This window comes from Gymnoscopelus braueri (genome assembly GCF_963280865.1).
Source record: "Gymnoscopelus braueri genome assembly, chromosome: 1".
Lineage (NCBI taxonomy): Eukaryota > Metazoa > Chordata > Actinopteri > Myctophiformes > Myctophidae > Gymnoscopelus > Gymnoscopelus braueri.
Window position 1 is genome coordinate 65,903,218 of NC_137603.1, and position 14,580 is coordinate 65,917,797.

The 14,580-nt window shown below is 40.1% G+C and overlaps 1 protein-coding gene across 3 annotated transcripts in view; it reads right to left on the reverse strand.

Annotated features, from left to right (window-relative positions):
* Positions 1–14,580, reverse strand: part of cars1 (cysteinyl-tRNA synthetase 1) — a 77,361-nt gene that overhangs the window by 25,194 nt on the left and 37,587 nt on the right. For all 3 annotated transcript variants that reach the window (XM_080412945.1, XM_080412946.1, XM_080412947.1), the window contains 6 exons: positions 13,665–13,761; positions 10,774–10,872; positions 8,691–8,840; positions 5,902–6,042; positions 2,390–2,478; positions 241–362 (listed from right to left, as the gene is read on the reverse strand). In XM_080412945.1, the coding sequence (XP_080269071.1) occupies positions 241–362; positions 2,390–2,478; positions 5,902–6,042; positions 8,691–8,840; positions 10,774–10,872; positions 13,665–13,761 (698 nt within the window). The remainder of the gene's footprint in view (positions 1–240; positions 363–2,389; positions 2,479–5,901; positions 6,043–8,690; positions 8,841–10,773; positions 10,873–13,664; positions 13,762–14,580) is intronic.

Below are 14,580 nucleotides of genomic sequence, written 5' to 3' on the forward strand. Positions count from 1 at the left end.
CCAGAAAATAGCTGTTACAACTGACATGTTATTCTAAACATATCGTCTCTGTCGGGAGGGAATCTTATATGTCCAAAACTGTTACTTTTTCAGGATTAAAAAAAAAATTGGCAAAAGTAGCAGATTGAAGAGCTTGTGGATCTGCTACTTTTGATGCTTTTGTAGTGGGGCATTAATTTACAAAAAAAACTAAAAACGTTAAAATATGGAGATAAGAGGCTTCTGATATTAGAATCTCACCCTCTCCCTCTTGTAGAGCCTTCTGGTCACCAACTGCTTCCGGCACCAGCTTGGCATACGAGTGCTGCTCAGTGGCATCAAATTTCATGGTGTCAAAGTAAACCGAGCCGTTTGATTCATACCTACAAGAAAGAGGACATGAAACGATCACTGTAAACCAGTGGTTCCCAAAGTGTTGTCCGGGGACCCTCAGGGTTCCTTAACCGATTAACACATTGAATGCCAAAAACGGTCCGGACCGTTTTTGAGGGTCCAAACGAGAAGTGCCGAAAACGGTCCGGACCGTTTTTGACCCAATTCTATTTTTATACATGTGGGCCACGTGGGGCGCTAAAACGAAACTTTGACATCACCCAAGGAGTTTCTGAGAAGAAGAGGCTGGATCTGGCTCCATGTCAAAAATCCTTCCGGTCGGCGTTTTCAATGTTATCTCCTTGATTAAAAGCTTAATATCTCCATTTCTTTTTAATGTGGTGGAAACGAGCCGTTTTCGATCGGCGATCACGCTGCAATGGAGGGTCGCGTTGGAAATATTATTGTTCCAGGCGTTAGTCGGGACCCTCCGCCGTCTCGCACGCACGCTTTGTTTACATGCACTTCCGCGTCAGGGCTTCTCACAGCACGAAATGTATAACGCAAGTGGATGGAAGAAATGCTGGCACTCAACGTATAATATTTTAATAAACCTCTGGCACCCAATGTGTTAAGACCGGGAAAGCATCTGTCATTGCCAGACCCAAGGGGTCGGGCTTACATGAGGCTTTGTACCTGTTTCGTCCATACATGGGCAGGGGCCATTTGTCCTCCGGCCCCAGCCAAAAAAAAGTTTGTGACGTCCCCTTTCGTCACAAACTATTCATGACATCATGCACTTCAGTTATAAAGTGGTTTGTAGGTGTGTTACATACTAGGACTTCATTCTGGGTCTGGCAGAACCAGGTCTTGTTTTAGGATATCTTTGGCTATTCAAAAATAGCAGATCTACAAACTCATAGCGGGGCACTTGCAGATCAGCTATTTTTGAGCGGTGCAACCGCTCCTATAAGAGGGTTTAGGACCCATCCGTGGTGAAAGTTTTTCTTTCCGGCGTGAAAATGTGTCTTTCGCTGTGACGCCATGCTGTGGAAAACACGCCCATAGGCTAAGCCTTGCAGGACGTGCTGTGATTGGCTAGCGAGACACATGATGAAATTAACTTCAAACTTCGCAGACGCGCTGTGATTGGCTAGCGAGACGCATGATGAAATTAATAATAATGTAAAAAATTTAAGCACGTCACTTCGCACGTCACTTCGCAGGAGTGCTGTGATTGGCTAGCGAGACGCATGATGAAATTAACCCTTTAAGACCTGGAACTGTGTCATTTTTAGATTTGAGCTAAAAAGCATAATTGTACACTTTGGCTATTCAAAAATAGCAGATATACAAGCTCATAGCGCGGCACCGAGTGCCGCGCTATGAACTTGTAGATCTGCTATTTTTGAAAAATCGTGAAAATGTGTGCAAATCTTTGAATATATTTATTTTTAAAGCGAACATTTTTAACTCAAATCTTTGCTTCTGGGGGTCCCTGGAACAAGATATTTTGACTGGGGTCTGCGGCCAAATACATATCATTTTGGGGGTCCTTGACATGAAAAAGATTGAGCACCACTGATATAGAAACATACGTTTTTCAGAAAACTGTTGGGATTTAGGAGACATGTAGAATCGGCTTCAGGTCTCAATGGGTTAATAACTCATAAATAGCACCGCTCACTTTACACTGGGTGTGATAAAAAAAAATTAATCTTGAACATATGTGCGAATATTTGAATATATATAACACAACATGTTTTGATAGGGGTCTGCAGCCAAATACATATAATTTTGGGGGTTCACAAACATTTTCATGTCAAGGACCCAATATATTCAGCGTCTTTACAGAAAAACAAGCCCAAGTAGCTTATAATAAGCAGACTTGGCAACAATGCCTTGGACGCGCACATGTGCAGGACTCGAAAGTAACATAATGAAATAGCGTGAGGATTGCGATACAGCTTGTAATTTCGGTACACCGTCAATTTAGATTCATTTTAGTTATTTATCGAGTATCGTGACAGCCTTACTAGAGATATCTTATTGAACCTATGAGCAGTAACTTTCTTACCCGTATCCATTTAAGACGATCTTCTTCACAAAGTCCACGATCTCTGGCACGTACTCACTGACCCGGGTCAGAACATCTGGAGGAAGCACCTGATGGGGCACAAAGAAAGCTATAGAAGAATGTCCCCTACACACAGTTCACACACATTTCAGAGGCCAGGTGCCCCCGTACATCCCTGACATAAGGGATGTACAGTAAACAAACCGACATACAGTATAAGTGTATTACAAGGTACCTGCGTATTTCTAAAGTGACAATTTAAGGTACCAATTTTATTTGACCATTACTGCGTCAAAAGTAATCAACAAACAATACATTGTCTGGCCAAATATTGGCCAAATTGTCAAATAATAGAGGCAATAAAGAAAGAGACAAACATTGTAAAAAAAAATAGCTTCACATGAGCATGTAGATCAGCAATTTTCACAATATTTATCTGTGGAAACGAGTCAAACTAAATGTAATGTCTCAAGAATAGATCCATGAATCTGTCGGGAGCCGTGTTGACAACCCATGCACATTGGCTACATGTGGCGTGCCTTCAGATCAGGAAGCAGGCCGCGCTTTACCCAAACAAATGTAGTGGGCGGGATTTACATGTGTGCGGCTCGCTTCCCACTGGAAACAAACCGAAACTCATTTAACAATAGCGTCCTCTCTCGCAATATCTGGCAACACTGCCCATGGAAAATCAGGGCAGAGGATTATTTGAATTGTGCAATGATACATGATGGAATATGATTAAGGATTATTTTGATTATGGTAAGCTCACATTTCATATCATGACTAATGTAACTTTCAAAAAAAAAAAAAAAAAAACCTTTTTTTTACGATTTTTTTGGGGGGGGCAGTCAGGGCATTTGGGGGGGCATTGCCCCCCCTTGCCCATGCTTAGATCCGGCCCTGGACTCGACTTGTGACTCGGCTTGACTTGCCCACAACAGAAAGACTTGGGACTCGACATGGACTTGGGACCAAATGACTTGGGACTCGACTTGGACTCGGACCGGAGGGTTGGATTGACTTGGGACTCGACTTGGACTTGGGACCAAATGACTTGGGACTCGACTTGGGACTCGGACCTGAGGGTTGGATTGACTTGGGACTCGACTTGGACTTGGGACCAAATGACTTGGGACTCGACTTGGACTCGGACCGGAGCGACTTGAACAATTGTCTGATACATTCAGACAAACATACTAACGGGTACAGGACTTCACACCCAACAAGAATATAAGATCAATTAATGGTTTAGATAAAGGAGAGACATTACGAACAAAATAAGACATTCCCTACCCTTTTCCCTCCCCAACACATCTGCTAAGTTTGATCTAAACTGGATTAACCCATTCAATCCGGGGACGCACCTCTGTCATTTTAGATTTATTTGGCTGTTCAAAAATAGCAGATCTACAAGCTCATAGCGCGGCACCGAGTGCCGCACTATGAGCTTGTAGATCTGCTATTTTTGAAAAATCGTGAACATTTGTGCATTTTTTTTAAAAGTGAACCTTTTTAACTCAAAGCTTTGCTTCTGGGGGTCCCTGGAACAAAATATTTTACAAATGTTCGCTTTAAAACACATTATATTCAAAGACAGGGTTCCCGCGGGTCCTTAAAACGTTTTTTTGTTATTTTGTTATTTAAATTCATTTAAGTTTGTCTGGCTGCGGTTTTAAACACACACGACAGATCGACCAGCAGAGAGCAGCAGATCGACCTCTTGATCACTCGCTCACTCGCTCGACCCCCCGCAAACAGGCTCAAACAGTCCGTATTCTAGTGTTCAGTTTTCCATAAAGATTTATCGGTACGCTCCTCTATCTCTCCCACTGAGTTGAGAGCGGTTGAGAGAGACGCACGAACAACGAACGGATGTCACCGGTTACAATTTGGAATAGAAACGAGGGACGCTTTCCCCTCATCTGTCATCAGGCAACAGAGTTTCAAGTGATAGGAAAAATGTTTGACTGATCAGAAGTAAATCAACTTGGATGCTGTTGTGCACACACACACACACACACACACACACACACACACACACACACACACACACACACACACACACACACACACACACACACACACACACACACACACACACACACACACACACACACACACACACACACGATTCTCAAAGTGGACCGCCAGGAAGTTCCTGGGGGTCCTCAGCTAAATTATAGATAGTTAGGAACCAAATGGATCCTTATGGGTCTGTAACTCTAGTGTACAAATGGAACCATTGTGCAATATAAATTGGGGTCCCAGTGCTATAAATGCCATTAGGGGTCCGTAGTCTAATGCATGTCAAACTGGGGGTCCTTGAAATTAAAATAGTTGAGAATCACTGCTAGAGCCGTAAAAATCTTCTCTTATGGAGGTCCTTGGCTTATCTTTTCAAATGGGGGTCTGCGGGCTAATAAGTGTGATTTTGGGGGTCCTTGACATGAAAAAGTTTGAAAACCACTGGTGTAGGACACACGCACATGCACCCCAATGCTTGAGACACACTAATTTTATTGATTTTTAAAGGCCTGATCTAGAAAAATACAAATATTTTAAAAAGGGTGATATTTATTTTATATCACCAGCCAGAGATAAGACGAGAATCAATCTCTAATAGGCTTATACAGTAAATAACACACTCACAGCCTTTGATTAAAAAAAATATATATATGCCCATAGCCGCGATATGAGCTTGTAGATCTGCTATTTTTTTGGAAAAATCGTGGGTCTTTGAATATGTATATATATATATTTTTTAACTCAAATCTTTGCTTCTGGGGGATTCTACATGTGTTCTAAATCCTAACAGTGTTTTGAAAAACCTTATGTTGCAATAATATAAAAAATTATATGTATTTGGCCGTGGACCCCCATCTCAAAATGTTTTGTTCCAGGGACCCCCAGAAGTTGTAACAGAGTTAAAGATGTTCGCTTTAAAAAAATATATATTCAAAGATTTGCAAACATTTTCACAAATTTTCAAAAATGGCAGATCTACTAGCTCACAGCGCGGCGCTATGAGCTTGTATGTATATCTGCTGTTTTTTAATAGCCAAAGAAATCTTAAAATGACACACAGATGCGTTCCCGGTCTTAATGGGTTAATAGAAGTTTTACCACCCGCTGGCCCGCACTCCCATTAGCCAATTTCAATAGGAAGACATTGTTGTCACATTTATTTGGGTCTTAAATTACATTTGTTGAGGTCTTAAAAGGATCTTAAAAAGTCTTAAATTTTACTTTCAAAATGGTGCTCAGGAACCCTGCAAAGATTTGCACACATGTTCACGATTTGTTTTAAAGAGCAGATCTACAAGGTCATAGCGCGGCACTCGGTGCCGCACTATGAGCGATGAGAGATGCGAGATGCGTCCTCGGATTGAAATGGGTTAAAACTGTCCAAGTTATCACTGTGACAGACAGACAGACAGATATGCACGCACAGACAGACAGACAGACAGACAGACAGACAGACAGACATACAAACAGACGTGTGTGCCTACATTCAGGTCTTCCATGTCTGTGTGGTACTCTGCTTCCCAGTATTTAGGAAGAGTAGAGAAGATGGAGTTCTCAGTGACTTGGCTTCCAAACTGAGCGTCCAACCAGTCAGCCAGCAGGTCCTTGGCAGCCTCCAGTAACACCTGGAGAGACATGGTCGACACGGCAACGTTATTAGAGTTAAGCTTTCTTTAATTAGGTTTTTGTTTTTCAGTTCAGTTCTCATTACGTTTGGGTTTGTTAGTTTAGTTGGTATTTGTTGTTAAGACACAAAGTGACGTGCTGTGAGCTTGTATATCTGCTATTTTTTATAGCAAACATATAATATATGGATAAAGTGGTTAAAATGTGATGCTATATTAAAAACATTTGCTGGGGACCCCCTGGAACCCACCCCACTTTGAGAACCACTCCTCCCCAATTCTCATTCGCCAACACACCAATGCAGACTCACTGGCAGATCTTCTGCCGTCCTCTTCAGACTCCATCTCAGCACATAGCACTTGCCCTAGCCTTGATGACCTTAAGATTGTGCAAAGGCTAAAATGTAACTTTGATAGCATGTAATATAGGCAGATGCCAGGTAATTGTTGGCCTGGCATCCTATAGTATGTATAGTTTCAATGTGTTTGATGTATTATGATGTATTATCTTGTGTCCTTGCTTACTGTAAATCGCTCTGGATTAAGAGCGTCTGCTAAATGCCTAAACTGTAAACTGTAACTGTTCATTTTTAAGCAGAACACTGTTCACTCTTCATGTTCAGCATTGGTCAAAGCTCTGTTCCTGCAGCCGCCTGTGACCAAACTTTTGAATACAATTCCATTACATTTTTGTCATATTTTAGTCACTTGAAATATCTTAGTTTTACTAAATACCTTATACTTTTAGTCGAATAAATCTACAGTTGTACAAAAAAAGTGGGGGCCGCGATGCCGGCGTAATGCGTGATTTATACTTAGCCGTCGCGCTGCAATGCGTTGCAACGCGCTGAGAGCTTGTAGATCGGCTATTTTCAGAACGTGACACCTGGGCCCAACCAAAAATGACTTGTGTTAGTTCTACTGGATCTCTTCCCCACTAGTCCCTCCCTGACATGTTAGTCTAGTTTTTAGTTGTTGACGAAATTGTCAATACATTCAGTCATAGTGTTAGTCATCATAGCCTAGTTACGGGGCCAGCCTGCCAGCATGGCAGCAGGCCCTGTTTTAAGATTGGCATTATTCTTCCGATTCTTCTGCCACTTTTCGCAGTTCTGGCTGAACCGTGCTGTCGCTTTTTACGAAACTCTGCCATATGGTAGATGGTCATGAAAAACTATCAATAACTAATTCTCACAATCTTTCGTGAAAAGGTGGCGCTACAGCACTCAATTGAAAATGCCAACTTTGAACAGGTACAACTCATGCCCTGTTTGACCTACAGCCATGAAACTTGGATACACATAATGCGTCTCCTCATGCTGAACAACTTTCACCCTCTGACTTTTGACCTCTGACCTTTAGATCTCCCACCATTTTGAATTATATGAAAAACAGTCATTGGCTCCTAACTTCTGCATTTTTCCGAAAATCCGCTACTAACGTTTTGTCGGCAGAGGTCCAAAGTTCATGTGTAAAGAATTTCGTGCAAATTACTCAAAAATCCCAGGAGGAGATAGATTTTAACTATTGCAGTTTTATGAAAATTATTCATCTGCCCCTAACACACACATGCAGACTCACATTTCTTTGAAACTTTGCAGAAAGGTTGAGGGTCATTCCAAATATAACTGAAACCAATCTTACTCCAATTGGCCAAATATAGCTATAGCAATTTTTTTTAAATGCAAACTTTAAACAGGCATAAGTCATGCCTCGTTTGGCCGAAAGTCGTGAAACTTGCTTACACTTGTGCCTTGACTCATGAGGAACACATGTATCACTTTGACCAGTAAGCTCCGCCCTTAGATTGTCTGCAATTTTGAGCAGTTTGAAAAACACTTAAACCCAGGATTTTCAGCTATTTGCGTGAAACTGTATCATCTGTGTGATCTCCTTTTTCACAGGTCCTTGTCTGTTGGTCCGATGGCTTCTCCCTTAAGCGAGTGCCTCACAACCTCAGGGTTGCCAGTTCAAGCCTCACTTGATGCAGACTTCATTTAAGTTGAATTGCACACAACATGACTGTATCAATGAATACATGTGCAAATGCTAAAGATAACCTAAAATGCTTATTTGAGAGTACGTTTTTTCAATGTATGACGTACTTCATTGTGAAAGTAGCCGATCTACAATCTCACAACTTTTCAGATACCAACGTTTTGTGAGCTTGTAGATCGGCCGCTTTCACTGGTTTCGGTTTCGAGGAGACATACAATTTCTCTATTGGTAAATGGTTTGTGAACAAGTGATCTTAGTGTTAGTGAAACAGGGGCTTGGTTCATGACAGAAGGCAAGAGTTTATGATCTTCAACAGACAACATCAGCCTGGAGAAAGCTATTGCACTATAGGTAGCGTTGCAGCCTGTCAGTCCGAAGGTTGAGAGTTCGAGTCTTGTTAACACATCGATTGCCAAGATCGAGTTAACTCTTTTTTTTTTTTTTTTTTTACCCAAAGACCAAGGAGATATGATTTTTCGAAGATCTAGACACCTATCCACTTAAAAATTCTGTATCTCGGCTCCTGAGTACGTTTTTTTTCTCAATGAAAAATCTCTGGCAATAAACTGCAAAAAATCTGAAATTATTCTGGCAGGTTAAGTGTTAAAGGGTTAATCCATGTAAATGACAGCAATGTGTGCATTTTTCACCTGGGCGTGAGACTGCAGGACACCAGCAGACATGGCGCTCTCCACAGCCTCCTGCAGGGGCTTGAGAGAAGCGCTGACCACAGCATCCAACCGCTCCAGCATCTGTCTCTTATCCGGGTCCGTTGTCTCCGCCAGTTTGGCCTGAAAGGGCTTCGAGTGGGAGTGGGAGTTCACACAAATACATATTAGATATCTTATTCATAACTATTCTAGATATGCTATGCTAGATAGCTTATTCATTTTGAAAGACAATTAAATAAAAAAGGATACCGATCCTACCGATGTGCACTTTGGTATAGTAAAAGGTGCTGTAAGTGGTATTGTTTTGTTAAAATAAGTGTTGTATAGCTCTATATTGTGATAGTAATCATTGCTATAGACTAGAGTGTTTGTTCAGTAATCTCCTGTTTCTCCAGCTCTTTAGTAAACAAAAAACAGGTCAGGATGTCAATTTCCTCCAATAAGGAGAGATGACTAATACAGGATACAACAGGCTAAACAAGGGACATTGTGATGAAGTGATATGAGCATACAAAATGGATACTCTCTCCTGATTGGTGCCCCACCTGAAAAAGTATTTTCTGTTTACTAATGAGCTGAAGACACGGGGAGACCCCTGTTACTGAACGCTCTATACCAATGATTACTATCAGAATATAGAGTTTTAACTTTTTTAACAAAACAAACAAACAAAAATAAATTAACTTATTTTTTTTAAACCAAAGAATATCACTTGCAGCACCTGTGGAAGGGTGTTATTGCCGCATATCGTCTCTGTCGGGTGGAAACCTCATATGTCCTAACTCAAAAATAGCAAAAGTAAGATCTACAAGCTCAAAGCACGTCGCTTCACACCACGCTTCGAGCTTGTGAATCTGATGCTTTTGATGCTTTTGTGTGACGCTGTAGTACGATCAAGTAGTAGTATAGGGGATGTCAGTGACTATCATGACATTTTACTTGATGATTAACTGTCACACAAATGATTGCGATAAACAATTTAATTGTGTTTTTATCATTAGAACAACAAACAACAAATTACTTTTATGTTTGAGGCTTTGTAAAAAAAATGGCACAGGGCAGATATGACAAATAACTGAAATGTATTTAATTAAATCTTACAGACTTTTAAGCCAATTGTTGGTTCAACAAATGTTGTAAAAATGGCTGTTTGAAGCCATTAAAACTATTATTTTGCAGTGTACAGTGGTCTCCCTCCTCAGTTGTTTTATGCATTGGATGTTTGTCTCTTTGGGAACCCTAGGTCTTTCCACCTTTTTGTGAACAAAAATTGCACGGCGCAGATATGACAAATAACCTAAATATAGAAATAATTGTATCAATGTATCAATGTATAATTTTATAATTTCAAAATGTTTTTAAAAATAGCGGAAATTGTCAATCTACAAGCTCACAACGCGTTGTGAACTTGTAGAGTCTGCAATGTTTTGAAAATGTTTGAAAAATGTATGAACACTTTACTTATAGGTCGGGTCTATAATGCATTATAATCACATTTACAATGCATTATAATGCACCTATAAGGCATTATAACACTCGTTATAAATGTTTATAATCATGTATGACAACTTATAACAATGTTTATAACAGATTATAAATGCTGGTCATAATTCATAATAAACATTATTTAGCAAATATTCAGCAAATTATAACTACCATAACTTAGTTATAAATGTGTCTTTGTTATGCATAATTATAAACATGTATAGTGCTATGAAGCATTATAAGTGCATTGTGATGCACTTATAATGCATTAGAGACCCAGACCTTATTATAAAGTCTTACCAACATGGAAACGATTATTGATTATCTCAACTAATTGCGGTTATCTCTATTTTCTTCTCCATGAATTAATGCACTACTTCATCAAGAGTGTTGCACAAAAGTAGTGAAAATAGCAGATCTACAAACTCACAACGCGTCATTGTGAGCTTGTAGATCGGCTATTTTCACTATTTAGTTACACATAATGATAATTTAAAAAATCGTCGTTTTGGACATATGAAGGTTTCTGCCTGACGCCTACAATATAAAGCCTCCATGTTGCTTCTTCAGTTCTCACCCCTCTGGCACTAAGGACATCCTGTAGGATTTGCTGGACTCCTGGCTTCTTGTCCTTGTATTGTTCCAACAGGTAGTTCTGTCTGGCCCTCCGGATTATCTGAAAGACATAGTACAACATCGTTTCATTTTTACTTTGTCAATGTTCGGTTACTTATTTGATCATTAATTGCATGTTTTTAGTAGGATATTTATTATTATCACTCCACTTTTAGGGGAAGCTTAATGCAATTTAGACCCGTGGCTGATTCTGAAAATGCCTTCTAAATCCTAAATTTTCTGACGAATTTAAAATTGTATTCAAAACATAAAACAAAATGTATGTTGCTGATTATATACTGTAGAAACAACAAAAATGTCACAGAGGCATTCCCAGCTTGAAACAACATATAGGTGTAACAGGTGTAAATTGGTAGTGGCTCTCAAACTGGTACTGGGACCCCCAGGGGTCCTTGAGGGGGTAGCATCACAATCATTTTAACCGATTTAACGCCTTTGGCTATTTGAAAACAGCCAATCTACATGCTATTTTCAAAAAACGTGACAAATTGTGAAAAAAATTTTTTTTATATATATATATATATATATATAATTTTTTTTTTAAAGAGACGTCAAAAGACGTCATTGGCGGTGTGGGCTTACTAAAAACAGACGTCAAAAGGCGTCATTGGCAGTGAATGAGTTAATATTGCATCACAATCTGTTTAACATCCAACGCTATATATACAAAGGCTATTTGAAAAATGCCAATCTACAAGCTCACAACGCGTCGTGTTGGGTGCTTGTACATCTTCTATTTTCAAAATATCGTGAAGGCTTTTTAAAAGTTTGGAATCTTTTTTAAACATTTTAACTTGTGTGGGGGTCCCTGGCACAACATATTTTCAGATGAGGATCCGTGGTCAACGTGGTCAAGGACCGCCAAAATTAGGGATGTGAAACGACTCATATTTTGTGAGTCTACTCGACGTGTCGAGGGCAATAATCGATGTGTCGATCGTTTTTTCTTTCATTTATACATTTTTCTGCGCAGCAGTTAAGTGGAGAGCCAAATTGAGGTTTCCTTTAAACGCCACTACTTCTGCAGCTGCACCCATCATGTTTAGAATTTCTATCAAATGATAATAAAAATAAGACTTTATTTTGTAAACATGTGTTTATTAAACACACTTGTTTAATCAGTAGGCTACAGCAGCCTAACTAACAAGGCTGACGTTTGACAAATTAGAATAATGTCAGACTGAGCTCTCCGTCCCGATGCCAAATAATAATAGTAACAACACATTCAACAATATGTAGCTACATGGCCTCTTATAAACTTTTATAACATCTTACGGACCGTTTGGTAACCACAGCGAGGTGCTTGCCCTAAAACACGGTCGCCACAGATCAAATCCGGCAGACGCCAACCTCCTACATGTAACCTCAGTAAACAAATGGGGGCGAGTGTGTTTTGGGGCGATCGTTCTGGTTACCTCAGCGTACAGTATGTTCTCTCTCTCTGCGCGCTGTCATTGTTTGGTGTCAGGGCATGGTATATTCTGAAAATGTCATCAGCTCACGAAAGCCTTTCCCCTCGAGTCTCGACAACGCTAATAGTAGGCATAATATCTTCGTCTATCATCTTGGCTGTCAAATCAGTGATCTTTTCTGCCTGCCAGTCATCACAATGGCGAGGTTTCACAGTGAAGTCTGACATTCTGTTTTGCTTGGGTGAAGGGGCTTTTGGGACCGGGTGTCTCGCTTTAATGTGATTTGACATCACTGATGTTGACGACGAGTGACACGCGTACTTTGTGCTGCACAATTTCCATGGCACTGTTTTATCCCACACCTCATGCTGCCATTTCCAAGCGGGCTCAAGCATACACAAGCAGGACTAGCCAACACGCACACGACCATGCAGACCGAACAAACACAGACAGACAGAAACGCACCGTTCCACTCTCATTTTTGAATAGCCAAAGTATAAAATAAAACTTTGCGAACCAATGGGCTAGGCTATATATATATATAGCTAAAATCTAAAATGACACAGATGCTTTCTCGGTTTTAGTGGGTTATGGGAAAACACAGGATTTAAGGAGTAGTTCACCCAAGAAATGACTTATTTTCTATCAAATACACACCCCATGAAGCCTGGACTTCGTGGAGATTTTTTAGTTTGTGTCGCATTCCTATTTTGATGACCGGGTCATCGGTCAACAGGGGAGTAGGACTCCTACCGGAGACTCCGCCGGTCATCAAATTATTGGCTCAGGAATGCGACAAAATCTCCATTAACACATTCACTGCCAGGGGCTTTCTAATACTGGAAGGTAGCTTCTGGCAGCATTTTTAAGCATTCTGAAAAAAAAATCAAGAACCACAGAATATTTATCTCCAGTATGATCGATCCCCTGATGGTTGCTAATCACAGAGGAAATCACTGTGCTTACTAATAATATGTCATTGTGACCTCCCGTTCTCTTCCCAGTTGAAAATAGCATGTTTCGACAAAATACATAGTAAAAAAAAAAGTACACAGAAGCCGTGATACAGGATTTTTAAGATTTCTTCGGATGACGTCATCTTGGGTTCTAGACGTTTTTTTTTTTATGACGGAGATCTCCGTCAATGGCGGTAAACGGGTGGATTTTAAATGACGGAGATCTCCGTCAATTTAATTCAATGCTTCATAAGTAATTATTATTATTCCTGACATTTCTCAGTTTATATTGGGTTATTTCTCTATTATTATTAACATGATTAGAGAACTTACATGCAGATAAATATTCAATTGGATTTAAGGGCCACTTACAGTACAGGCAAGCTTAGATGACAAATTAACCCAGTTGACCTATTGTAGGAAACATTACAAAAATGAAATCTAGATGAATTGCTGCTGCTAACCTTGTCATCAATGTCTGTGATGTTCATGCAGTACAGGACATCATATCTGAAGTAGTCCTTCAGTATCCGTCGCAGAATATCAAAAGATATGTAGGACCTGTTGGGACACACAAAATTAGAACGGACAAAACTCAACGCAGCCGTGCCAAAGGGTAGCTGGGATTCACCATGGATCAGCGCAGGGGTTCTCAATGTGCGGTCCGGGTCCTTGAGGGGGTTCCAAAAAATGTGTTAATATAGCATCGCTCTCGCTTTAACGACTGTAATAACGCGTTGTGAGCTTGTAGATCAGCAATTTTCAAAAAATAATTTAACACCACAAATCTTGTCCCTGGAACAAAATGCGCTCCTCAAAAAAGTTTGGAAACTTAATTTTGGTCCATTATTTCTCCCCTTCAGTATACCAATTGGTATTTGATATTGTTGGAAAGCCTGATTAGTCACCTTTACAACCATCGTGCATTCATGGAATGAGCAACACAGCTAACCGTGTGGGTAGCGCCTGCAAAAAAGTGCCAAAATCCCCTGCAATATTCTTCTGTTGGCATTCACTCTGGTTTTGAGTTTCTTGGCTTTTTATTTAATTAATTTTTTTTAATTTATTTCAATGCGACAGAGCATATCAATGACCTGTACATAATAATGTAGTGTAAATACACCGGATTTAGCAGTGATGCAAATTTTCATCCGCAGTCCCCACAAAAAACACAGAACAGTGGATTGGATGATTGCACTCTCCCACAGTAATAAGGAAAAAACAACACTATTGACAATTTGATACTTTATTCATTGTACACTGTCAGGGACTCTCCTCATGCTGTTCACCAACCTCGCCACATTTTGCTGTGGGATGCAGTGGTGGAAAAAGTACTTAAGTAAAAGTATCAATACTGCAATGTAGAAATACTCTGTAAAG